This window comes from Tachysurus vachellii, chromosome 13 (assembly GCF_030014155.1).
Source record: "Tachysurus vachellii isolate PV-2020 chromosome 13, HZAU_Pvac_v1, whole genome shotgun sequence".
NCBI lineage: Eukaryota > Metazoa > Chordata > Actinopteri > Siluriformes > Bagridae > Tachysurus > Tachysurus vachellii.
The window spans coordinates 14,863,163-14,890,829 of NC_083472.1; the positions used below are offsets into that span (position 1 = coordinate 14,863,163).

The 27,667-nt window shown below is 39.1% G+C and overlaps 1 protein-coding gene and 1 long non-coding RNA gene across 9 annotated transcripts in view; one reads left to right on the forward strand and one right to left on the reverse strand.

Annotated features, from left to right (window-relative positions):
* elf1 (E74-like ETS transcription factor 1) overlaps positions 1-12,933 on the forward strand; it is a 30,037-nt gene extending 17,104 nt beyond the window's left edge. For 7 of the 8 annotated variants that reach the window (XM_060886020.1, XM_060886014.1, XM_060886017.1 and 4 more), the window contains 7 exons: positions 7,556-7,727; positions 8,043-8,147; positions 8,277-8,438; positions 8,676-8,759; positions 10,176-10,368; positions 10,472-10,831; positions 11,301-12,933. In XM_060886020.1, coding sequence (XP_060742003.1) covers positions 7,616-7,727; positions 8,043-8,147; positions 8,277-8,438; positions 8,676-8,759; positions 10,176-10,368; positions 10,472-10,831; positions 11,301-11,874 — 1,590 coding nt within the window. In that variant the 5' untranslated portion in view covers positions 7,556-7,615 and the 3' untranslated portion in view covers positions 11,875-12,933. The remainder of the gene's footprint in view (positions 1-7,555; positions 7,728-8,042; positions 8,148-8,276; positions 8,439-8,675; positions 8,760-10,175; positions 10,369-10,471; positions 10,832-11,300) is intronic. The other variant, XM_060886019.1, reaches the window with a different exon arrangement.
* A 10,406-nt stretch (positions 12,934-23,339) lies between these two features.
* Positions 23,340-25,780, reverse strand: LOC132856063 (uncharacterized). The gene is made up of 2 exons (XR_009649397.1): positions 25,248-25,780; positions 23,340-23,596 (listed from the first exon to the last, which is right to left on the reverse strand). It is a non-coding gene; the product is annotated as an uncharacterized LOC132856063 (long non-coding RNA).
* Between the last annotated feature and the right edge of the window lie 1,887 nt (positions 25,781-27,667).

Consider the following 27,667-nt stretch of genomic DNA (forward strand, 5'->3'; position numbering starts at 1 on the left):
AGCACATCTGTGCCCACAGGACATCACTAGTCTCTCACACTGCTCTGGTGTGAATTTGGTCCATTCTTCCTCCAGTCTCTTCCATAGTTCCATAGACTGTAGTGGGTTTTTTGGACATAACCTTGTCGCCAAGGATTTTCCAGAGGTTTTCTATTGGGTTTAGATCAGGACATGAAACTTGCTGGCTAATATGGTAATGAATGCATGGAAGGAGTCGTATGTCTGTAAAGGGTCTGTTTAAATTTTTTCTTCACTAATTTAATTCCTGCTGGAGAAAACATCCCCAAACCATGACACCTCCCCTCCACATTTTACTGACTTCTTTACACACATTGGGTTCAGTCTTTCCCCAGTTTGAAGACGAACATAATGAACATAATGCAATAAATAAAATTGCTTTCATCACTAAAGTGAACTTTGGACCAGTTCTCCTCTGTCCATACAACATGATTTCAGCAAAGGTTAGTCTAGCTTTTTGATTTTTATTGCTAATAAGAGGTTTGGTCACTGCAGAGTAGGCTTTTAGTCCAAATCCTCATAAACGTCGAGACACTGCATGCTGAGACAGAGCCTTACTCTGTTCAGCGCCGAACTGGTTAGCAATCCTAGCTGCATTGTTGAGCCAATTTTCTGCATTATACTGTCCTCTCTTGCATTAGTTGTTTGTGGATGACCAGGCTTCTTGGGGGATTGAATGAGTTTGTGATGTTGTAAAGTTGCAATATTCCAGAAATCACAGATTTGGAATGACCAACTTCTCTTGCTATGGCTGAAAGGTCATCCCTTTTCCTTCATCTTGGACACCCCGCTGCCGGAGGGTTTCAGTCACTTTAGAACGACTCACAATCTTGCAAAGTCAGCAAAAACTGGAATTTTAGGATGCCAGTTATAAATAGGGTTTGTACAATAATTAAAGAAGTTAGCACAGGTGCTAGATTAACACCAATAACTAGGAGGTATCGGAAAGTGTTCTCTAATTTTGATCATTTTTTTTTCAAATCTCATTGGACCTTTTTATTCTGTGCTTCAAAATATATGTAATTCATGAAATATGCTTAAAAAACTGTTCTTTTCCTCCCGTTTAAAAAATTTCAAATAGGACTAAGCAGGAAATTGCAGGTTGTTCTCTATTTGTGATCTCGACTATATACACTATATATTGTGTGCTCAAAAGTTTGCATACCCTTTTTTTTGTAAAAAAAAAAAAAAAAAATTAGAAATTAGATTTAGATTAGAAATTGTAAAACATTGCTATTTATTTGGAAAATATGACTAATAAGGCAATAAGACAGTGTAATAAGGTAGGTAAACTTTATAAAGCAGGAAAAGGATGTTAAAGGATATCTCATCGCTTGAAAATGCCAGTCAGTACTGTTCAAACTCTGATAAAGAGGCGGAAAATAAGAGGTTCTGTTGATACTAAGCCATGGTCAGGTAGTCCAAGAAAGATTTCTCTCAGTACTGCCATAAGAATTGTTCAGGACTCACAGAAAAACCCACAAACAACTTGGAGAGAAATACAGGCTACTCTGGAAAAAAGTGGTGGTGGTGTTTCATTGAGCACAATAAAGAGGTACTTGAACACAAATGACCTGCATAGTCGAGTTGCCAGGAGAAAGCCGTTACTGCGCCCATTCTACCAAACTTCATTACTTCATTAAACCAGTACATCTGTTAACCATTCTGAAATGAAATGGCTATGTATCGAATGTGTTTGTATATAGGTTTGGCTAGCCTGCATCTGGAACCTGATCTGAATGCATTCTGTTTACGTTTACATTTGCATCATGAGAGAGAGAGAGAGAGAGAGAGAGAGAGAGAGAGAGAGAAAGAGATAAGTGGTTCAAGTGCAGCAGTTCTCTATTCACTATATACAGTCCTGTGGCATACCGATTTCAGGCCTGACCAGCCTGACCTGTTGGCAGCAGAGTCACTGGGCGTGTTTCTGCTATTCTAAAGAAAGACACTCTCCCTATTCCTGCATTACTGCACTATTACACACTAATGTCGTTGAATTTGTCCTACTGGTGGGCCAGTGTTATTTAAAATAAGGCAATTTAATATGATGTATAAACTAATAGTTGTTAGCACATATTTTTTGTAGTTTTGATAGAAAAGGTACAGGTGCTTGTCCTGTCTCTAATCTTCAAAAATCAAATATTCACCACTGTATATCAAGACATCATGTAATGACTGTGAAATGTAAAGTGTCTGTTGAACCCAACTCAAGCTATAACTTGTCCATTCTATGTTGAATAAGCTAAACATACTGTAAATTAGGGGTGTGCAAAGCAGCCGGTATTTGTATCTGTATTTGTATTTGTTGAGGGGGAAAAGTATTTGTATTCGAGTAAAATTCAAAATAGGCGTAAAAATCCAGTTTTTTTGCGTTACACTTCTAATTTACGTTATAGTGTAAGTATTCTTTAATTATATTCATTATAATAATTATGGATATGCAATATTGGTTGATGTTTTTGAACATGTAACAAGGAATGTCTTGTGGGGGGGGTTGGCAGACAGTACCAGGAGAGATGCTTTAAGTGCATGTGATTATGCATAGCAGATGTTGACAGATGTTTGATATCTCTGCCTCTGCTGATTTGACTTTTGCACACATTACATATCACTTTGGTTTTATTTGCAGCACTGACTGTAAAATGCTTCCACACAGAACTTGAGCAAGTTTTTTTGGCTGGTGGAGGACCAAGAGATGGCTCAGCAGCAGCCACACTCTTTTCTATTTGGTTGCCCAAATCCATGTGAGGAGTCTCAACTAAGTTAATGAGTGACGGGAAGCTATGCTAAGGTTAACTAGCCTATAGCCTACATATTGCTGTCTGCAAAAGACAGAGTAACGTACCATATAACTCCCACAAGTGCATACAATTCGACACAACTACACAAGCATTGTTTTAACCTTTTTAACCGAACATTAACGTTACTTTTTCAACAGCCTATTGTCTATATTACCAAGCTAACAGAGCTACGTAAACAGAGCGAACATGAGAGCACCAGACGTCAATAGTGCAGATGGAATAATCTCCCGATCAAACTCCACTTCCCGAAAGTTATAAACTGCCTCCGGAACCCAGTTAAGGTACAAAAATCTATTCAACAAAAAAAGTGATGCAGTGAAGTCTTTTTTTTGCTCAGCCGAACCTTCTCTGTTGCTGTGTGGAGCAGCCTGTGTCAGTCACCTCTTTTACCCCCCGACCCCCCGACTCCTGCTGGTTCATGTTGCCAATTTTTTGTTTCTGAAAACAGGAACATGGAACTTGGATATGCAAATATGTGATAGTTATCAGCTATTTCCCTTTTAGAAATTCAGTTGATTGCAGTGGATATAGGGAAAGAAGCCATGTTTGTTGAGATGAATATTCATCAGAAGAAAATGCATTGGAGCTTTAAAATCTTACCTAATGGGAACTCTGAAAGGGTTTTACATTCACAGCATTAAAATTTACAACATTTGGCAGATGCCCTTATTCAGAGCAACATACATTTTTATCTAATTTTATACAACTGAGCAATTGAGGTTTAAGGGGCTTGCAGAATGGCCCAGCGGTGGTAGGTTGGTGGACCTGGGATTTGAACTCACACTCTTCCAAGCAAAAGTCCAACACCTTAGTCCAACACCTCTACACTACCTCATCCCAAGACCATAAAAAAGCATCTACATCACATATCCCCATGAAGTCATTCCACAGGCACTGCTTGGTTTTTTGTTGCGGCCATCAAAGCAAATGAAACGTTCAGGAGTAGACATAGGACCTAAGCACCCAAGCTAGGCACATTGGGTGCAACTATTCTTGCTCCAGAGATTCATGAGGCAGAGGAAAGAATGACACGATAGCTGCCATGAAAGGACAGAGCCATAGAGCTCAATATAGTCCCACATTGAGAGTATTGATAGCAGTATTGAGTGCAGAATCTGAGAGCTGTTACCCATCAAGGGCAGATCGAAGGTTCAAAATTTCAAGGTAAAATATGGCCAGTTCTCTGAGAAGGAGGTCCCGGGAGGACAGGAATCTCCAAAGGAATGCCAATGAGACATTAGGTTTGAGACTCCAATATGGGCAGGCCACGCTAATAATAGGTAGACAAAGTCCTGGAGTACCATGGCTAGGACTTGCAGGGGCAGAGCTATGAGGGGAAAGGTGTACAGATGATGTCTTGGCCACATCTGCACCATGTCGTCCAGCCTCAGATGAGATGGAAATGTAAGGTTGAACCAATTGGGACAGTGGGCCGACTTCTCCACAGCAAACAAATCCAGTTTTTCCTGGCTGTACCTCTGCCATTTGGCCTTCAACACCTACAGGAAAATGGATACTGTAATACGTCCTTATTGTGTCTAGGTGTCTAGAACCCAGAATTTGGCAGAATTGTCTTGCTGCTAAGTGATCTGAGAGAGGTGACATTTTGGCATTTATTTTCATCGTATTTTAACATCTGGGAAGTTGAAGACACTGTGAAATAGTGAGCTTGGAACATTCATGAAGGGCCTGGTCTCAGAGGCTGTGTGTAAGTTCTTTTTCTTGGCATCTCTTCAGGAGATGACAGTCCTCAAATTGTCCTTCCACAAATGCATCTGCGCCGGAGTGTTCTGCCTGGGCTTTCTATCTTAGCAAGAGTTAGTGCAAGCAGCCACACTTCCCTTCTGCTGTGGGATCTATTCTGTCGCCCAAATACGGTAAATATTTTTTCAACAGGTCAGCCTGATAGACCTGCAAAATGTCCAGGACAAACATTCTGACATGCTGCTGCATGGGCTTTGTCTATAAAGGCAGAATTAGCCCTACACTTCCCAAAGTGCAAAATGGAGTTTCTTCAGAACGTTGACGATGAGGCAAAGAGATCACGTGCAAGTGTCTCTCCCACCCTTGGCAGCACTTTATACCTGTGCTTGTTAAGCTCCTGAACTGCCAATTGAGTGGAGGCAAGCCAGGTATGAGTCCAAGACCTCGAAACTTAGGTGTGGAGGTCTGGTAAGAACAGGAGATTCTGGCAAGGAGGTAATATGCGACCGGACTGAGGAGATCGCTCAGCTGTAACCTACAATTTGTTGCTGATATCAAGCTCATCAGAGCCTAATCCAGACAACATTCTGTTGTTGATTTGGTTCAGAATTAATTGTGGACCTTCAGAGTCATAGAGGAGGGCCAGAGAAAGGGGATTCCAAGTCTTAAGCTCTGTTTCTGTCAGCTCCAACTGTGATCCACATGATCAAACCTGACACGTAACTTAGGCAGATGTAGGGCCTGCACTTTGGAGAGTTGAGCTGAGTGGAGCTTTGACTACTCAGGCTCAACCCACAATTTGTTACTGACATCAAGCTCTTAAGAGTCCAAAACATGGTCTTTCGGAATCAGATAAGAGAGCAAGAGATAGGGTCTCATGCGCTACTTCCTTCAACTCTAACTGCGAGAACCATAATCAAAGCTGAGGTGCAACTTCGGCAGATGCAGGAAGCATGTGCCTGTTATTAAAATAATGCCAATACAATTTTAGCAATATAGTTGCATATAATGTGCATCTCGTTTATGGTAAGTTATGGTGAGTTTAAACACTGTATAAATCTTAAACACTATAAATTTTAAAGCTGTTTATTTGTTTGCTTGTTTTGCCCATTCAGCACAGGACCGCACCATTGTCTGTTGCTCCCTGCTACCATCTGCTGGTGGTATAATGCAATTTTTTAAATGCATATGGAGAATCTTATTTAAAAGCGACAGACCCTCACACACACACACATACATGTATGTATATATGTATATATAATGTGTGTGTGTGTGTATGTATGTATATGTATATGTATGTATATATACGTATATGTATGTATATATAAATACACGCACACACACACACACACACACACACACACACACACACACACACACACACACACACACACACACATATATACATATATATGTGAACCCAGTCAACAAATCACTCGCTCTCTCTCACTCATTTTCTACCGCTTATCCGAACTACCTCGGGTCACGGGGAGCCTGTGCCTATCTCAGGCGTCATCGGGCATCAAGGCAGGATACACCCTGGACGGAGTGCCAACCCATCACAGGGCACACACACTCTCATTCACTCACACAATCACACACTACGGACAATTTTCCAGAGATGCAAATCAACCTACCATGCATGTTTTTGGACCGGGGGAGGAAACCGGAGGAAACCCCCGAGGCACGGGGAGAACATGCAAACTCCACACACACAAGGCAGAGGCGGGAATCGAACCCCCAACCCTGGAGGTGTGAGGCGAACGCGCTAACCACTAAGCCACCGTGCCCCGTCAACAAATCAAATTAGACAAATATATTAGTTGGTATTTTTTTTATTCCACTAAATGTTCTAATAGTATATATCTCTGAGAGGAAAAAGAATGTGAAGCTTTATGATTAGTATTTAATTTCAAGGTAAAATTAAGAGTTACTTTTACTTTGGCTAATGTCACCAATGTTTGTGAGTCAGCCATGAAGCGAACACTGAACAACCTTGGTGTACATGGCAGAGTTGCAAGGAAAAAGCCACTACTCTCCAAAAAGAACATTGCTGTCCATGAAATTTGCTTAAGATCATGTGGACAAGCCAGATGACTATTGGAAAAATAATTTGTGGAGGCATGAGAACAAAATAAAACTCTTTTGGTTTAAAATGTGAAGCGTTATTTTTGGAGATAGGAAAATGCTGAATTCCAGAATAAGAACCTTATACCTTCTGTGAAACATTATGGTGGTAGTATCATGCTTTGGGACTGTATTGCTGCATCTGGGCCAGGACAGCTTGCCATCATTGATTGAACAATAAATACAGAATTATTCCAGTGAATTGTAAAGGAAAATGGCAAGACATATGTCCATGAACTGAATATAAAGAGAAAATGGGTCACACACCAAGACAACGATCACAAGCACTCAAACCTGTGTCCCAAAGAATGATAAAAGAGGAGCAAAGATAGTGTTTTGGAATGGCCAAATCCTGGCCTTTATCCAAAGGAAAATTGTAGAAGGACCTGAAGAAAGCAGTTCATGTGAAGACACCCAATAAAATCCCAGTGTCCAAGTTTTCTGTTCTGTGGAGTGGAATAAAATTCTTCCAATTGTGCAGGTCTGAACAAAAGTTACCGGAAACTGTACTTGCAGTTATTGCTGCGCAAGGGCTCACAACAGATATACAGATACACAACAGATACAGTCAAAGATATGTAATGCTGGATAATTTTTCTCAATAATTAAATGAAGACGAAGAATATTTTCAGCTTATTCATTTGATTGCGTTCTGCTTACTTTCAGGATTTGTGTGCAAATCTGATAAGGTTTTGGGTCATATTTATGTAAAAATATAGGAATTTCTAAAGTGTTCACAAACTTTTAAGTGACACAGTATGTATGTGTGTGTATGTGTGTGTGTGTATAGGACTTCTATATGATTAGATATGTTTTATTTAACAAGTATATTTATTTGCATTGTTTATTTGGAAACGTAGATAATCATATATACTAATGGCATTTCTCTGGGTTGTGTTTGGCAGCTCGATGACCCATCTGTGTTTCCAGCTGTGATTGTGGAGCAAGTGCCTGCTGCTGACCTCATGCAGGTGTACTCAGGGCTAGAGGCTGATGAAGTCACCAACGGCATCATGGTGGACACCATGCAGGATGAAGTGGAGGAGAACATTATGGTGGGAGATGTAGGGCTGTCTGGTGAGTCTACAATGACAGGATTTTTTTTTACGATTAGGCTATGATTAATGTTGACGGAGAATTAACAGTGTAACCCAATATATTATTATATTACCGCATCTAGAAAAGGAACGCTACTGAAGCAGAAATTAAATTATTTGATTAAAAGTACACAAGTTTTGCTTTAATCTTGTTTTTTTTATTTGTTATTTAAATATCTATATATTTATATATAAATGTATAGGTATATAAATATGTCATTAGCTATGATGGTTAGAATCTTTCAGTATAATTCAGATCTAGCTCTAATGTAAACTCTTATTTCTTCTGCAATAGAGACTCCAGTCTCTGGAGGAGAAGATAATGTAGAGACCATTGAGGCAGCTGAGGCCTTGTTGAATATGGAGTCTCCCAACAACATCCTGGACGAGAAACGTATGAGTATGTCATGACTTTTCTGTTGGTTTACTCATGTCTCCTTTTTTATTTTTTTAAAAACACAGCAAAATAGGTCAGATTTTTGTGCTTACACAATGGCTTGTCTGTTACGTCTTACTTCGAAATGTATAGTTCACACCTATGGAGCTCTGCTGGAACCAGACCTGACCTACATATCTTTGCGGCCAGAGCAACTTTCTTCTGACTGCATGGATGTCTCTCTGGATGAAGAAACTTCTTCTATGGACGAGGTCCCTCAAAAGAGTCCATCCAAACTGCCTAGGAAAAATAAAGGTACAACAGTAACACACACTTTCCAGTAGGTGGTGTTGTGAATATACCCTATAAATTGAATTTCCTTGAAAAGAAAATAAGTATTAAATTTAATTAAAAAAAAAATCAATTTCTTCCTTTGTTTAGATATATAGGCATGTTCATGGAAGTTTTATAAATTATTTTCCCATGTTATATATGTTGTAAGTTTCATTGGAATTAGAGAGAGATTATAAATGAATGCTACTTTTTTTTCAGTGCGCAAACCTAAAATGGTGCGTCCTTGTTCCCCTATCACCAATCCTTCTCTCCCTCTGAAAAAAAAAAGTAAAGAAGGAAAAGGTAAATCCTATATATATACGTGTATGTATATGTGTATATATATATGTATGTATATGTATATTTATATGTATATATATATATATATATATATATATATATATATGTATATGTGTATATATATATGTATGTATATGTATATTTATATGTATATATACACAAAACACACACACACACATACACAAACTAGTCCTAGAAGCAGCCAAAGTGAACCCAATCAGACAAATATATTATACATGGTAATTTTTTAGTCAGGAAAATATTTCAATATTAGATATCTGTGAGGGGCAAAGTATGTGAACCTCTGGGATTAGTATTTAATTTCAAGTTCAAGTTAGGTCCATCTGTTTAATTAAAAGAAAAGGGATATATCATAGTCTGATATTCATGAGGAAGTGGATCATGGCAAAATAAATTATTGTTTTTCATCAGGCTGGAAAAAAATTACAGAACCATCTCTAAATAGTTTAGACCACAAATCTATAATCAGACAGATTCTGTAAAATGGAGGAAATTTAAGACCATTGCCACCCTTCCCAGAAGTGGTCAACTAACAAAGATCACTCCAAAAGCAAGACATGTAATAGCCTGTTAGGGCAAAAAGTATAACTTCTAAGCAACTAAAGGCCTCTTATACTTTGGCAAATGTTAATGTTCATGAGATGCAAAGACAAAGCCACCACTCTCCAAAAAGAACATTGCTGCCCATGATGTTTGCTAAAGACCATGTGGACATGCCAGTTGGTTTAAATGAGATGCGTTATTTTTGGAGAAAGTAAAATACTGAATTCCAACATCATTGATGGAACAGTGAATTTAGAATTTATACCAGTCAATTCTAAAGGAAAATGGCAGGACATCTGTCCATGATCTGCATCTCAAGAGAAAATGGGTCATACACCAATACAACAACCACAATCACCCAAGTCAAAGTCCTGACCTTAATCTGAAAGAAAAGTTGTAAGAACCTGATGCAAGCAGTTTGTGAGTGCACCCACCAAAATCCCAGTGTTGAAGCTGTTCTCTACTGAGGAATGGGACAAAATTATTCAAAGCTGTTGGGCAGAACTGAGCAACAGTTCCTGATTAATTTACTTGCAGCATAAGGCGTCACAACAGATACTAAAATCAAAGGTTCACATACTTTTGCAAGTAAAGGTATGTAATGCTGTATATTAAATTAAATGAAGTATAATATTTTTGTGAGATTTGTTTTATTGCGTTTACTTTGTTTACTTTTAGGACTTCTATTAAAATGTAATGTTTTTTGGGTCATATTTATGCAGAAATATAGAAATAGGGTTCACAAACTTTCAAGCGACTATATATGAAACCTGAGTTGTTGAAAATTGTTAAAAAATATAACTTGAGAAATCTGAAGTGAAGTATTTAAGTTTCTGAATATGTTCTTACCTTTAGGTAACACAATTTACCTCTGGGAGTTTTTGCTGGCTTTGCTGCAAGACAAAAACACCTGTCCTAAATACATCAAGTGGACGCAGAGAGAGAAGGGTATCTTTAAACTTGTGGACTCCAAGGCTGTGTCCAAGCTGTGGGGAAAGCACAAAAACAAGCCTGATATGAACTATGAGACCATGGGAAGGGCCCTTAGGTAACTGCTGGACCAAACCTATAAAAAGCAAATGTGAAATAATGATCCGTGTTTCATTGTCTCTTGACTCTCCTTTGATTTTTTTTGGGGGGGGTCTTTTTAGGTATTACTACCAGAGGGGCATTCTGGCCAAAGTTGAAGGTCAGAGACTTGTGTACCAGTTTAAAGAGATGCCCACTGATCTGGTGGTCATTGATGAAGATGATGGGCAGTGTGGAGACTCCAGCCATGGTTATAGCAACCAGCGCTCCAACTGCCAGAGTCGTGTCATGAGTCGTGGAGCATCGCGTGCCCAGGGCAAAGGGTCAGGCTACATGCAAACCAAGGCAGTGAAGAAGGAGCCAGGTGCCAGTGTGCTTTACCAGAATGCCAAATGCAAACAAAGTGAACAGTTGCTGCAGACTGTTCATGTACTGCAGCCAAACCTGGGAGCTGCTGTTCCAGCTCCTACACACCCATTGAGGTGAGTATAGCAGATATGCACAAAGTAGCTGGGTTTCTATTAATTTCTTTATGGAATTAATAAAGGCACAATATCTTTATTGTGGATCCTGTCAGTTCATAAGACTGGGAGTCCCTGCTTAAACTGATAATCTTGCTTGCATAAACTATAACTTTCTGCCTATTTCAGGACTCCTGTTCATAATATGATCGTAATGAAAACTCGACATCTTCTCAATATGTGTAGTACTCTTTGCCTTTAATGTATATGACTATATACTGTCACTGTTTATAATTCCACTACCCAGGGTCTCCCAGAAGTGGGGTTTCCTTGTATCATTGCATTTGGTTTGCTCAATAGGGATCTGGATTTATATCTAGGTTTCTGTAAAGCTGCAGTGTTTGTTGCTTAACACTTTACAAATTGAATTGAATTGGATCTTATCTGCCCTTAATGACACTGCTAACTTTAGCGTTCTCTGTTTTTACAGAGCCATTAATATGCCTGCCACTGTTCCCATGGTGCTTACTTCTGGATCACAAGGAGGAGCACCAGTCACACTGCAAACGGTGCCTCTATCCTCTGTCCTGGCGAACAGTGACCCTCTGAATGGCCTGACCCGTGTGGTTACACTCAATTCCAATGGGCATCCCATGGTAGCACAGCAGCCTGGTACTGTCATTGCTACTGTGCTGAAGCCTGGAGAGTTTCAGAACCTACAGGTAAAGGAGGAGATCCTTGAGACACAGTTCCTGCAGTCCATGGTCAATGGCAATCCATTCTGTAGGGAGGAAGCAGATGAAGGGTCACCTGAGCTTGGCCAAAGGACCGTGATTGTTGGTGTTGCTGGCCAGAGCATGTACCAGCTTGTTAATGGACACTCAAACACAGGGGCAGAGCTGGCAAGCAGCCCCAGTGAGGGTCTAACTCCAGTGGAAGAGCTGGAGGTGAAGAGCGAAATTGCTGGAGCTAAAGACTTGCTAGAGCGCCCGCAAGTAGCTGTTCCCGTGCAAATACCAACTTCCCAGTTCATCCATGTGAAAACAGAGCTATGTGACACCTAAATATTTACCAACATCAGGACCACAGATTTCTGCTTAAATAATTCCGTGAAAGTGATCCAAAGACCATTTTTTTACTTACAATATTATTTTGGACCTAAATATGAATATTAAGGAAAAGTTAAATAAAGCCCAACTGGCCTGGCTCTGTGGTATCAACTTCAATCCAATATACCATCCTGTAATCAGAGACCAGACATTTACATGAATTGTTTTACCAGTTTTTTATTATGTGCCTTATTATTATTATTATTATTATTATTATAGGATGCACCTGCGATTCCTACAGCCAAACAGCACATTGAAGTTTTGACAGACCACTGCTTTGGAAAGAAAAAACCCAACAGTTAGTAGGATCAAGAATCTTTTCAGTTAGGAGGAGTGAAGTGTTTGCCTGAGGTTTACTGGCATCCAGACCGAAAGAATGCCTTTGTAAATAGCACAAATGGATTGATTATAATAATAATGATAATTTTTATACCTTAAATAAGGTACAAGTAATGTTGTTGTGGACTAACAGACTTTGCCTGAAAACCAAATGGCTGACACACCAGGTTATTTTCAAATCATATTACGAAGATTCTCTAAGGAATTTTGTGCTGTTATGGAAATAGGCATTCCCTGTCATAAGATATTAAATTTAATTATAGATACCTCTATATATTTACCCAATATAGAGACAGTACAATGACAAGTGATTTTGTTTATGGCCACACATTTATTTATTTGAATTCATGTCTGTATAAGAGGTGTAATTGTTTTAAGATTTGTAAGAAATATTGGGAACATGAAAAAAAGGCATATATGTATATGTACGTTCTATTACAAGTTGTATATTTCAGTTCAATGCATTCCACATACTCAGCACCTCTTTTATATTTTATACATTTTTCTTTAATGGAACTATCCTTATGTATATGGAGCTTTGTGTTCGTTCTCTGCCTTGGTATCTACTGTGATTTTTCAAGCCTTTATATTTACTTATTTGTTTAAGTTTCTACTCTTAAGCTGACTTACTCGTACTCCATTACAGTGAGGCAAAATAAAATAGTCTTGTTTAAATCCTTGTCATTTCAATATCCCATACTCCCATGATGCATCTGCAACATATTTAATACAACTTCTCGAGGTCTGAGATATTTTATCAGTATGTCTATCTCTCCAAGCCACATTATAGAACAAAAACCCCTCTAAACATCTGATGCAAATGTTTTGACCGTGACAGTTGGTGTACAAAATGTAAAGAGCTGATTTGCATGTGCATTGCAGCTATTGGGCAAGGCAGGGATGCATTTAGTTGCAAAGTTCCATGCATGGAATTATAATCTCAGGAAATATTCCAGGCACACAATGTATGAAATCACCAGGTGTAAATATGTTCAGCCATTCCTTTTTTATCTACAATGCATTTTTGTTTTTATTAGTTATGAGTTAAATTTATTTATTTGTAGTCTTCTCACATCTAATGTAATTTTCAATGTATAAAAAATTGTATAAAATTTCTGAGACAGGTACTTTGTTTCTCCCCTAACAAAGATATATAAATGTATATGTCTATATTACTGCTGGATTCAATTAGTCCTAAATTGTTAGTGGGGATGCAGTCAGGAGTGAGTGCAGATTCAGCGGTTTGAAGTGCAGTGGTCTAAAAAGAGTCACAATGCACAATGAAGCTTACAAATTATGTGATGCTGACAAAAACAATCATGTGATGAACAAATGATCTTACCTAGTACACTGTGAAAACAGAATAAGAGCTGCCTAAAAAGCATGTTTTGGGTAAACATGTGTCAGATCTCTGAAGGAAATGGATCCCTGCCTGTTTCTCATCTGTTTTCTTTGGCCTGTGTACCATATTGTTGTTTTTTTGGTTGTTTTTTTTTTAACAATAAAAAGGAGATACAATCATTTTTATTTCTGGCCTCAACAAAAACCTTCTCTTCATTTGAGCTACAGAAATGAAATTTTTAACTGCCAGGGTCAGCTGCACAAATGACTACAAACCCTGCAGAGACAATATTCTCATTGTTGTATGCACTAGAAGCAGGTTCTTGATCTGTGTGTGTCCTTACATGTTTTATCTAGTAATGTAAGTCCAGACCTACTCTGAGTGTTTATAAACATTTTTCTGAGAGTTTGAGTTTGTTGGAAGTTGTTCATTTTCCAGCCACATGGGCTCCAAATCTCATTTGTACAAATAGGAAAATAGAGTGTAGCGATGGCCTCAGATCAAATGTTTATTAGGTTTCATGCATACTTTTGTTGATTTTTGATTTCGAGAAGAAAGTAGGAGACCTTTTGTAGGCATTTATAACCAGTAAATAAATAACTTAATGTATATGTTCAGTAGTGTAAGTATGTACAGTCTCTGACTGAAAACCAAATGTGCAACTATTAATGAGCTGATCAAGGAAATAGAAAAAGGGCATCAATGTTTTTGATTTAAGAACATCTACTCTTAAAGTAATCTATATTAAACTATTGTGCTCACAAATTACTTAAAACTTTCATCATACCGTTTCCTTTTTTAATAATTGCACCTCTGAAGGTGGCACGGTTTGTGATAAAATCATCATTTTGTTACTGAAACAGCAGGCTATCTTAGTCATATTCTAGGTGTGATTATGAAGCCATCTGGCAGCTGGTCTATGGTGTAACTCCCTACCCTCAAGTATACTATTTATAAACATTTGCAGAACAAAGCAACTATAAGCAATCTCAATTTCACTAACAAAACAAACAAATATGCATACAAATAAACAACAAACAACAGCCAACATACACAAGGCCTATAGGCAGATAAAACCATTGGCACATATGGCTGTTGCTTACATTTCACTGACACTTAAAAATAATGTTACAAATTTGGAGAATTTACAATTTACTAGGATTGAGCAGTATGCAGGTATTGTTGTAGTGTTTGCACAGCATATGTGTACTAGCACATATAAACCGCTCTAACAGGAAGCTTCTTAAATTATATGTAAATTGAAAAGGAGTATGGACGCGCTAATTATGGTAGATCCAGCCATATCAACCATTCAACCTTATTGTTGTTTTAACTAGCCTTCAGGAAGAATCCTAAATGGTTTCCTGTCAGATACAAAGTACATTACACAAGTGCGCTGCTATGCCCCATTTACTCCACATTTGGGATTTAAGGAAGCATTTCATGTCTATCATATCTATGTTTTTCATGAACAGGCTTATTTCTAAAGCTGCATACTAAACAGCATGATTACGAAAGGAAACCGTAACTATTCGTCCTATCTACATTAAACAGTATTCTGCGTGTGCAACATACTAAAATGTATGTAAAAAAAAAACATTTTGCCATTGTAATTACTATAGTTTTGACATTATTTGCTAGGTAATGCTAGATATAGCCATTGAGATTTCTCACAAATGGACCCTAACACTGTATTTAGAGTGGTGGAACCATAAGACAAAATGTACAACCGCAACATGGTCTATCTATAATATATAGAAAGTTTGTTACTTTGTTTAAAAATATGCTTCTACTTTCCACTTCCTAGGAATGTACATTTAATCTAGAGGCAATTCCTTTCAAGTGAAGTGGCAATCACACAACAGTCAGGTATGTATTGGGCTGCTCTCTTCCAACACACATTCAAACATGCATGCACATTGCTTTGATTGTATTTCTTTGTTAACTGTACAGTATATTGTCAAGAAAAGTTATGTAACTATGAGCTTTTGGGCAATGTTTTGTAATGGATCCTACTGTGATTCCTCCCCAGACCACCATCTTCCGAGTTTTGATCACTTCCGGGTTCAAGTTCATCTGATTTCCACCTGTTTTCAGAGCATGCACTTTGCCCAAGATTGTTTGCCTTGTGTTTTCATCAAACTTCCACGCAATCATTACACTTAGTTTTAACATTAAGTCTTCTCTGTTGAAGCTACAGTCATATGCAAAAGTTTAGGAACCCCTGACAATTTACATGATTTTCATTAATAAATATTTGGGTGTTTGGATCAGCAATTTCATTTTGATCTATCAAATAACTGAAGGACACAGTAATATTTCAGTAGTGAAATGAGGTTTATTGGATTAACAGAAAATGCACAATAAGCATCAAAACGAAATTAGACAGGTGCATAAATTTGGGCACCAACAGAAAAATCACACCAATATTTAGTAGAGCCTCCTTTAGCAAAAATAACAGCCTCTAGACTCTTCCTGTAATGAGTGTCTGGATTCTGGATGAATGTATTTTGGACCATTCCTCCTTACAAAACATCTCCAGTTCAGTTAGGTTTGATGGTTGCAGAGCATGGACAGCCCGCTTCAAATCACACCACAGATGTTCAATGATATTCAGGTCTGGGGACTTCCAGAACATTGTACTTGTTCCTCTGCATAAATGCCTGAGTAGATTTTGAGCAGTGTTTTGGGTCGTTATCTTGTTGAAATATCCAGCCCCGGCATAACTTCAGCTTTGTGACTGATTCCTCAACATTATTCCCAAGAATCTGCTGATATTGGGTGGAATCCATGCGACCCTCAACTTTAACTAGATTCCCAGTACCGGCACGGTCCACACAGCCCCATGATGGAACCGCCACCAAATTTTACTGTGGGTAGCAAGTGTTTTACTTCGAATGCTGTGTTCTTTTGCCGCCATGCATAACGCCCCTTGCAATGACTAAATAACTCAATCTTTGTTTCATCACTCCACAGCACCTTATTCCAAAATGAAGCTGGCTTGTCCAAATGTGCGTTTGCATACCTCAAGCAACTCCAACTTCTTTCGCATCACTCTCCCGTACAGATTCACCTTGTGCAAAGTGCGCTGAGTTGTTGAACGATGCAGTGACACCATCTGCAGCAAGTTGATGTTGAATTTTTGATAGTTCTCACCATCCTTGCCTTTTTCCAATATTTTACATGGCCTGCCACTTCTGGCCTTAAAAAGAACTGTGCCTGTAGTCTTCCATTTCCTCACTATGTTCCTCACAGTGGGCACTGACAGCTTATATCTCTGCAATAACTTTTTGTAGCCTTCCCCTAAACCATAATGTTGAACAATCTTTGTTTTCAGGTCATTTGTTTTTTCAGAGTTGTTTTGAGGCCACTCTTCAGAGGAGAGTCAAAGAGAACAACAACTTCCAATTGGCCACCTTAAATACCTTTTCTCATGATTGGATGCACCTGTCTATGAACGGCTTGAACAGCTTAATGAGCTCACCAAACCAATTGTGTGTTCCAATTAATCAGTGCTAAGTAGTTACAGGTATTCAAATCAGCAAAATGGCAAGGGTGCCAAAATTTATGCACCTGTCTAATTTCATTTTGATGCATATTGCACATTTTCTGTTAATCCAATAAACCTCATTTCACTACTGAAATATTACTGTGTCCTTCAGTTGTTTGATAGATCAAAATGAAATTGCTGATCCAAACACCCAAATATTTATAAATGAAAATCATGGAAATTGTCAGGGGTTCCTCAACTTTTGCATACGACTGTATAAAATGTTTAATTATGGAGACAGTTGCAAAGCTAGTCTCCAAATAATGGTTAAGAACCATGTACCTTGTGTGAAGAGTGCAAAAAGGGACTCTAGAAAGTCTCGCTGTCTAGCTGTATGCTATCTATGACAGCATAATTAAAACGGAGAGCAAGAGGGTGACAGACATGGGGGCACACCGGGACATAAAGCGGCCAGTGAAATTTGACTGGGAGCCAATATACAGTAGAATGGATGATGTTAGAGGCAATGTGTTCATATCTTTTGGTTCTAGTTATTATTGTAGCTACTATTTCTGGAACTTGCTTATTCACATACTGGAACATACAGACATTAAGACATTACTACATAATCCTAGAAATATTTATGGCACTAAATAAGGCTACCCTAGTAATATTATCTGCATGATCTGCAGTCAATGATCATACCAATGTATTTTACTGCTGCACATGGTGAAATAAAAAAAGCAGCTGGCTTAACTACAGAACCTTGTGGAACACCAAGCATTATCTTAGTATGTAAACAAAAAGTTCCCTTAACTCCAGCATCATTATATAGACTTTCGAGTAGAATTTAATGATCAGTGTGTCAAAATCTCAAGCAACACTAGCAAGGAGACACAAACCTGATCAGATGCCAGTTTAATGAATGCTATTCTTTTGTAGGTACAAGCATACAAGTCAAGTCAAATAAAGAAGCTTTTATTGTCATTTCAACCATATATAGCTGTTGCAGTACAGAGTGAAATGCTACAATGTTTCTCCAGGACCATGGTGCTACATAAAACAAAGACAGAGATAAGGACTTAGTAAGTTAATCCTAGCCACCTAATGTGCAACTCGGCAACCTGGTGCAAACAGTGCAGTACAAGACAAACAAGACAGACAAGACAGTGCGGGACAAAAGACAGCGCAAACAAAATAACAAAATAACAAATAACAAAAAGTGTGCAAAAAACAGCATGTAAACAGATTGATGGATATATATTGGAAGTGTGTGTATTTAGTGTAGGTCTGTGCAGTCCATACAGTTGATGTGCATGTGTCTGTTGTGCTCAGTACAGTTCAGTTATTAAGGAGTCTGATGGCTTGTGGGAAGAAACGGTTACACAGTCTGGTCGTGAGGGCCCGAATGCCCTCACGAATGTACCTTTTTCTAGACGGCAGTTGGGTGAAGAGTGTGTGTGAGGGGTGTGTGAGGTCATCCACAATGCTGTTGGCTTTGCGGTGCCTTTCTCAGCCTTTGTAAGAAGTAGAGATGTTGCTGGGCTTTCTTGGTGATGGAGCTGGTGTTGAGTGACCAGGTGAAGTTCTCCGCTAGATGAACACCAAGAAATTTGGTGCTCCTGACAATGTTCAGTGGAGAGTGATCGCTCTGTGTTCTCCGGAAGCCAACAACCATCTCTTTGGTTTTATCAACATTCAGAGAAAGCATACCTGCTAAGTTCTGGTCACTTTAATCCATTATTCATTCTGACTGTTAATTATGTAACTGGAAATGAGTTTATGATAAATGTAAGATTTGATAAGTACACAAGTAGAGATATAGAACAACATTCAAGGCATTCAAGATTCAACATTCAAGACTCTACAGAGGAATTCTCATTGCTTGGCCCCAGAATCCATATTGCCATGAAACCTCACCTGCAGACACTAAAGAGTCCACTAATTGCTACTGGTTTGGACCTGCCCAACTCTCCTATGAACAATCCATCTTTGCTGGAATGGAGTGTGGTCCTTCAGAAGATTGCTATGATCCAGTGGTCTAGTGGGCTTAACAAACACCTGGTTGGGCTTGACACTAGTTCTAGCTGCTGGTTGTCTTCCAGATTAAAGTAAATGCCCACTTGTGATATTCTTATATTCCACCTGACAGGGCAAGTGGGGGGAAGTCGTGGCCTAATGGTTAGAGAGTCTGACCCCTAACCCTAAGGTTGTGGGTTCGAGTCTCAGGCCGGCCACGACTGAGGTGCCCTTGAGCAAGGCACCAAACCCCCTAAGGTTGTGTGTTCGAGTCTCAGGCCGGCCACGACTGAGGTGCCCTTGAGCAAGGCACCAAACCCCCCAACTGCTCCCCGGGTGCCGCAGCATAAATGGCTGCCAACTGCTCCAGGTGTGTGTTCACTGCTGTGTGTGTGCACTTTGGATGGATTAAACGCAGAGAACGAATTCTGAGTATGGGTCACCATACTTTGCCGTAGGCTATGTCACGTCACTAAAAAAAAAACAGGGGATAAAAACAGATAAAAACAGATCCAAATGCAGGATAGCGTAAAATAAAATGGTTTATTAACTAAAAAGACAAAACAGGGACACAGACTATGACACAAGACGACACAGGATGACAACGATGACGACAAGGATTCCGCGAATACACATGACAATTAAACACATGAGGAACAGGTGTGCAGAGGCGTGGAGGAAGAGACAAGTGCGGGGCAGACAGACCAAGAACCAGTGTAGTCCTCCACATGATTCCTGTCAATTTACAGCTGTGTGTATTATCAATCAATATTTTTTCATTTCAAATTCAAATTTATTTGTCAAATACACAATCATACAGAGTACAACATGTAGTGAAATGCTTTTTATGACTGTCCTAGACATAAAAATAGAAAAATAAGAAATTGCATTAAGATATAAGGACTAAAAATAAGAGACAAATAAGATACAAAATTAAATGAGAAATAAATATATCACAAATAGAGGTAGAAGCTGAATATGGTACAGTGATGCATGTGAATATGAACGTAATATTGTTAAATTGCAAAATGTTTCATACTTGTGTAAAAGTCTGGCTGAGGAAGTGGGTGTTGTCCCAAGTCTTGAAAAGTCCAGAAAGGGTCCAGTTTCTAAGTGTCTAAGAGGGCTTTTTAATCTATTCTAGGTAGGCCATCAGTTCATTGTTAGAAATCAAACCTAGCATAATTGTGTCATCACCAAACTTGTTGATGGTGGTGGAGTTGGAAGTGGCCATGCAGTCATATTTGTACAGTGAGTACAGCATGGGGCGCAGAACACAACCCTGGGGGGCACATGTTGTAATGTTGAGGGAGAAACAGCCATGTTTGCCAACCCATACTGTTTGTGGTTCGTTTGTCATAAAGTTGAAGCTCCATCAACATATGGATCAGCTAAGTACCAGGACCTTGAGGTGACTTATGAGAACTTAAATGTGAGAATGGAAGGAAGGCCTTGGCTGAAAGCTGTCTAATGGAGGTATGCAATGGCATCCTTGGTAGAGCAGTTGGGTTGGTACACAAACTGTAGTGGGTCTAGAGTATCAGGTATCTACCAGGCAATAGTCATTGAGGCAGGTGGGCTGTGCTTTCTCCAGGACAGAAACTATGGTGGACTCTTTAAAGCATTTGAAGATTGCAGCTCCTAGAACCACCGTGCTGAAACTGTGATTCTAGTTTCCTCCTGTAGCACATCTTTAACAGCTCTGCGCACACTGCAGGATGCCTTGTATCATCATGTTCCTGGTGGAAAGCCTCACATTGTAGGGAGTGGAGCAGGATCTCAGTATATTTAAGGATGCTTCCTTAAACATGGTGATGTCATCAGAGCTGTGCCTGAACATGTCTCAATCTGCATCATCCAGCAACCTCCCTCTGAACTGCATACCTGCAAACTCACAAGAGGTGAAAAAGGTGACAAGGTTCGAAATATACCCCCCACCCGGAGAAAAATTGAGAACTTAAAATGAAGCACTCTGACAAGAACATAAAGGGAAAAGACAACATTTGCTTCAAGTGAAAAAAGCACTTTTAGCAAAATTTCTTGGAAATATTTTTTATCTGTACAATTTGAGTGCCTTGGAACCAGGGGCGGTTCTAGACCTTTTTTAGGGTGGATCCAGCCCCCTGTCTGTCATCTCAGCCACCCTAAAACTATAAGTATAATTTTTACTTCCATAAATAAATAATAAAAATTACGTTAAAATGCAGGACATGTCGTGGGTGGGAAAGAAAATTATTTATCAGTTTGATCCAAGAGCGATTTTTTTACTTTGCTTTTACGTGCGTGCGTTGTAGTCTTTCAAAAGTGCGTTATTTGAACGGAGAAGCACGGGTACGCGCAGCGTGCACGCGCAGTCAGAGCTGGATGCGTTTATCTATAATGTTAATCACCGCAAAGACGGCAACCAAAAGCAGTGAAATTTCACTATTCTTATTACCAGAGTTGTCATATAATATATAATATAAAACTCTTCTTGTTTTAAATTCTCACTGAGGGCTAAGCCGCCCTAAAGATGAAATCCTAAAACCACCCCTGCTTCGAACCTTAATAAATTGATGAACACAAATATATAAGACGCAAGGATGATTGAGATGTGAGGCGTCATCTGCTTACTAGTGCTTCAGACTCCAGTCCAGTTGGTGGCGGTGAATGCACCAAAAGTTGGTTTGCCATCCGCCATAAAAAGTCATTAGAAGTAGAGACGCGAGGCATCAGCTTGATAGATGGATACTCTAGACCCACTACAGTTTGTGTACCAACCCAACTGCTCTACCAAGGATGCCATTGCATACCTCCATTAGACAGCTTTCAGCCAAGGCCTTCCTTCCATTCTCACATTTAAGTTCTCATAAGTCACCTCAAGGTCCTGGTACTTAGCTGATCCATATGTTGATGGAGCTGCGTCCAAAACCGCCGCCTAAGCACTACTTCGCCTAATTATTGGATGGAAGTAAGCGGTTTCGGACACAGCTGAAAGAAGCCCCCCCCAACTAAAAACTCTTCGGATCTACACGATTCACACAAATGACATATTTTGATTAAAAACGGCGAATTTCGCAGAAAAGCGACTAGTTTGCAGGTATGGAACTGGGGCTTCCAGCTTTAGCCAAAAAAAAAAAAACACCTACATGGTTTTCTTCAGCGTGCTCTAGCTCTTTATCTTAAATGTATTCTCTTCTGTAAGGTAGGGTTCTATTTTTTCTCCCCGTGCCTCGGGGGTTTCCTCCGGGTACTCCGGTTTCCTCCCCCGGTCCAAAGACATGCATGGTAGGTTGATTGGCATCTCTGGAAAATTGTCTGTAGTGTGTGATTGCGTGAGTGAATGAGCGTGTGTGTGTGCGCCCTGCAATGGGTTGGCACTCCGTCCAGGGTGTATCCTGCCTTGATGCCCGATGACGCCTGAGATAGGCACAGGCTCCCCGTGACCCGAGGTAGTTCGGATAAGCGGTAGAAGATGAATGAATGAATGAATGAATGTATATCATTGTTGATCCTATAGTTTTGCTAATTTTTTCAGGTGATTAATCAAGAGTAGTTTTAGTCCCTTAAGGTGTGAATTATGGACATGGCATTTTTTCTAATTTATATTTAGGTTTTGTGTGGGTTGAAGTTAACTCTGCTAAATTAACCTGTAGCACTGTAGCACTTTGTGTCTAATCTAGCACTATTACCACCACCCCTGCCTGTTTTCTTCTCTTTGACCTTCAACCGATGCTCTCCCACACATAAGGGAGGAAATTGCCTGGATTTGGTTTTTACCCATCCTACCCCAGCTACAGACATAACTGCCATCACACTTCACATCTCTGATCATCACCTGGTATCCTCCACTATCACTTTCCACACTCTGTTTTTGCACTGAAGGTAGCTGCTGGCAGAGATTTCGGTTTTGAGGTCAGGTGTCTTTTTCCACCTGTTGCCTGTTATTCCTAATGTGTTGCCTTATTTATACCTGTCCTTTGGTATCTATTTTAGCTTGTCATTGTTTGTGTTGTGTTTCTGTCTTGCGTGTTCATTTTGCCATGTAACATTGTTAGTTTTTTGATGTGAATAAATGTGTTAAGTTGTATCCTGCATTTGTGACTGGCTGTGATGCTTCCCTGTATGACAACGTGACAGTTATTTAAAATCTCAAAAAATGTCACAGACAATGCTGGAAGATGCAATTAAGGTTACTGTAGGATATTTTTACACTGTATTAATTGATATAAAAAAATCACAGTGCTTACATTGCAGGTTATTCATTTGGATTTATTGCCATATAAGCTTCATTGGCTCCCAGTAATCATTTTGATGTTTAAAACAAACAAGTAAAAAACAAAAATACCTGATTATTGTTAACATGTAATGTTTGCAGAGTCTGTGGCTCATTTGTTATATTCCCCATGACCCAGCTCTTCCTGAAGTGTGCTTTAGGTGTTCTGATGCATCAATATCATTGTCTGTAGCATCTGTGCTCCACCTCTTCACAGCATCTGAGAAGTATTCTGGGAAAAAAAATGAGGTAAATGACATGCTGTTAAAATGTCTTTATGGTCCTACAACTAAATTTCAAATACAATGGAACAATATATTGTGTGTTTCTAATGATGTAATGAAACAATAAAGCCTTACTCTAGAATAATCTTGTCAATACAACTGCATTTGTCCCCTCCCTCTTCAATAACAATGTGGTACTATTGAGAGACACTTAACCAGATGTGTGACTGTATGAAAGTAAAGAGAACATTTCTGATAAAGAAATAATAGAGAGAAATAAAATAGATTTTTTAATTGTAATAATGCCAAATTACCTTGAATTACATAGTGTAAAGGTGTATCTTTAAATGGCTCCTTTGCAAGTTTGCCACCACCACTCATATTGAATTTCACCATTAAGGAGTAATATTATCAACACAAAACTGATCACAATTTGTGCAAACATTTCAGTGTGTAGCAGACCCTATCCAAATGACGGCTAAATCCATACTGATGAATTTTATGAAACTTTATTGTAAACTACACAAATGATGTGTCCGTTTAACTCTAGAAAATAACCATAAGAGCTGAACAAAGTATTAAAGATGAATGATACATAAATGAGTGAATGCCAAATGCCATAAATGTAAATGCATATAGCTCTAGAGACTATAATTCCCATCATAAAAGAAGGAAAATCAGAGATCCACATTAGCAAGGGAAATAATTCAAACATTTAAATCCACAAAAATATCAAATTGTGCACAAAAACAAATTATATGATTAATTACACTTAGGTCTGTTCTGAGACATACGAGACATATCTAATTGAGGATAAATGCAGAATTTCTGCTGCCAAAAATAGCATTCTGTCTTATGAAAAATAAATTGCATTTCTGAATGTTGAAAATTCTTGACTCAGACCCAAAGTTGATGACTCGAAGAGCCAAGGAACTTGGGAAAAACCTGAGAATCATTTGTCTTCCTGAGAAAGCTAAAGGTGTTTAAGTCATCGCATATTTTCTCACAAGGATGCTATAGAAATGTTTGGGCCTCTCAGCTGACTTGCATTTGGAGATTGAGAGAGTGCATAAATTGGTTGGACTTTGCTGGTCTGTTTTCAATGGCACATCTTACAGGATGTGCTGTGGCACCATGACTGGAATCAAATATGTATTTATAACGATATTTCTGTAGAGGTTTTGAAGAAACTTCAGAAATTCAATGATGTGCAGAAGACTCTTATGTATCAAGTCAAGTCAAGATGTTTTTACTGTCATTTCAACCATATATACACATCTTGAGCTGATGCAGTACACAGTGAAAGGTAACAACATCTAGGACCATGGTGATACATAAAATGACATAAAGCTACTTAAAACACAAATCTAAGGAATTAAGTCCGAGCCACATAAAGTGCAATGTGTGCAACCAGTGCAAGAAAAAAGACAGTGCAAACAGATAATACAAAACATTACAAGACAAAAACACAAAATACTGTATATTATATTGTACACTGAGCAACTAGAGCAATTGTAAGCATATACCATCAACATGGTCAGAGGTTTTGCTTATTCTGTCAAGCTTTGCTGTCTCTATGGCTCGTTCTGTTCATAAAATGTAAAAGTCTTTCTCATAAGTTTTATCTCTGTCACAGATAAGCTTTACTTCTACACTCACAGCTCTTCTTGTCAGGACTCTGTCCGGACGTTGGCCATGTGCCTTTTTGTTTGTTCGGTGTTCACGTGTCTGCCCCGCCCTTGTCTTTTCCTCTCCGCCTCTGCACACTGTCCCTCATGTCTGTTAATTATGACATAATTATGACATGAGACATGTCCCTCATGTCTGTTAATACATTATTGTATTATTTAATTGAGCCGCGTTGCCTTGTGCAGCGCGGAATCCTCTGTTGTCTTTGTCTCCTGTTGGCATCATGTCTGGTTTTCTTTGTCCTGTTTCGTGGTTTTTTGGTTAATAAATCCCTGTTTTTGTTTAGCTGTCCTGCATTTGGGTCCGTTTTTATCCCGCGGCCGTGACACAAGGATTCCGCCAGACCAGGACCCAGCAGGACAGCTGCAGCCTGGACCGGCCGATATTGGGAGTAATTTATTTTTTTTTCTTCTTCTTATTGGATTTTTTTTCCCCCCTGGACTTCACGGCTTTGGTGACATCGGTCCACATTTTTCCGGTGAGGGACGCTGCTCCGCTTCCGGTTTCTGTATGGAGGCGCCGCCTCACTTCCTGGTTGCGGGCACGAGTTTTGTTCTGTTTTTTCGGTGTCCTGTGACATCGCCCCGCACCTGTCCGGTGGGGGGCGTCGCTTCACATCTGGTTTCCCTGGAGGATGCCGCCCCACTTCCTGTCCGCGGGGGGTGTTGCAGGCCCGTGTTTTGCTCCATGGGTTTTTTTTTCTGTTGATTTTTGTTTTGTGAACGATTTTTATTTTCTCCCCCCCCTCCCCTTTCCTGGTTCCCGAGAGGTGGGTCCCTCATGTCTGTTAATTACTTGTATTATTTAATTGAGCCGCGTTGCCTTGTGCAGCGCGGAATTCTCTGTCTTTGTCTCCTATTGTCGTCATGTCTGGTTTTCTTTGTCCTGTTTCGTGGTTTTTATTGGTTAATAAATCCCTGTTTTTGTTTAGCTGAACTGCAGTTGGGTCCGTTTTTACCCCGCCCCTGTGACACTTCTGGTTATGTTTTGTGTCTAGTGATTGATTATATAATTTGGCCAGAATTAATACTTAGAATGCTATATTGTTAGGATGTGATCAAGCAAAAAAAATTGGGCCTTTTAAAAGGAGAAGACTACTTGCCATGTTTCAGGAGACACATCTACCAGACTCCAAGAACTTAAATTTGAAGTGAGACTAAGTTGGTCAAATATTTTATTTATCTTGTGAATAAAACACAAGGAAGAGGGGCACAGCTATCTTAATTAGTAAACATTGAACTTTTTACTTTAGAAAAAAACATTAATGATCCAGGTGGAAGGTATGTTTTACTGGCATAGTATATGGGCAATCTGTTACTATACTTAATGTTTGTTTTAAATGAGGACTCACCTCATTTTTCGTGTCTAAAGTATGGTGTTTTCTGCTGGTGATTCAATTGCATTATGGATAGGAAAATGTATAAATCAGTTTTGGACACCCTCATTAATTCTAGGTCCTTCCTTGTTCTGATTTTTTTTATTTATTTATTTATTTTTTTAAATAGAGTTCAGTGCTGGCAATAAAGATTGAACGTTTTACTCTAAACCCCACCATTCTTACTCCAGAATGGAATATTTTGATTCCTAATTGCTGCTTCAATGCTATATCAATTGTTTCTGTTATATCATGCCCCAGTTTCTTTGTGTGATCATAAAATTTGCATGGTCTGAAGATTTAATTCATCCCTTTTTGACTGACAACATTTTGTGAGAAAGTAATGATCTAAAATTGAAGACAGGCAAGAGTGACATCTCCAACCCCCCACCCAAACACAACAATGCGGGTGTTGTGTTTGGTAAGGATCACTGAACACAATTTAACCAAATACAAAGTATTCCATTTATTTGTGTGTGTATATGAGAGAGAGATAGATTATGACTGGTGTTGTTTATTGTAAGTGTTTGTTGCCTTTTTGGACTCCTTTATCTTCTGTAAATTTGGCTCCCATTTAAAACAGTTCGGCTCAAGCCCAGCCATTTTTAGGGTCATGACCGAGGTTTTGTTCAAACCGACCATCAAAAATACCCTCTCGGCATCAGCATTAGAATGTGAACACTAAAACCAAGTCTGCTTGTTCTGAGCAGGTGTTGTCTAAGTTACAGACACTCATGAAAAACTGATGCTGATTACGTGGGAAACATTCTCTAACAGCATTCAAAAGGTCATTGTTTGTTTCAAACAAGTTGTGAATTTGTTGTAACATTACAGCAGATCATGACAGGAGACTCAAAGTGATGCTTGCAGCTCTAGTGGTTTTCTCTGTGGGTGAATGAGGATGATGGTGAATAATTCCACAATATGCTTTTTTTTTTATTGGTTGTGTTAAATCTTACACAGATACAATGGTGCTATTTTTTGATTGGCTGATAAGTGGCAGGCTTGACTAAGA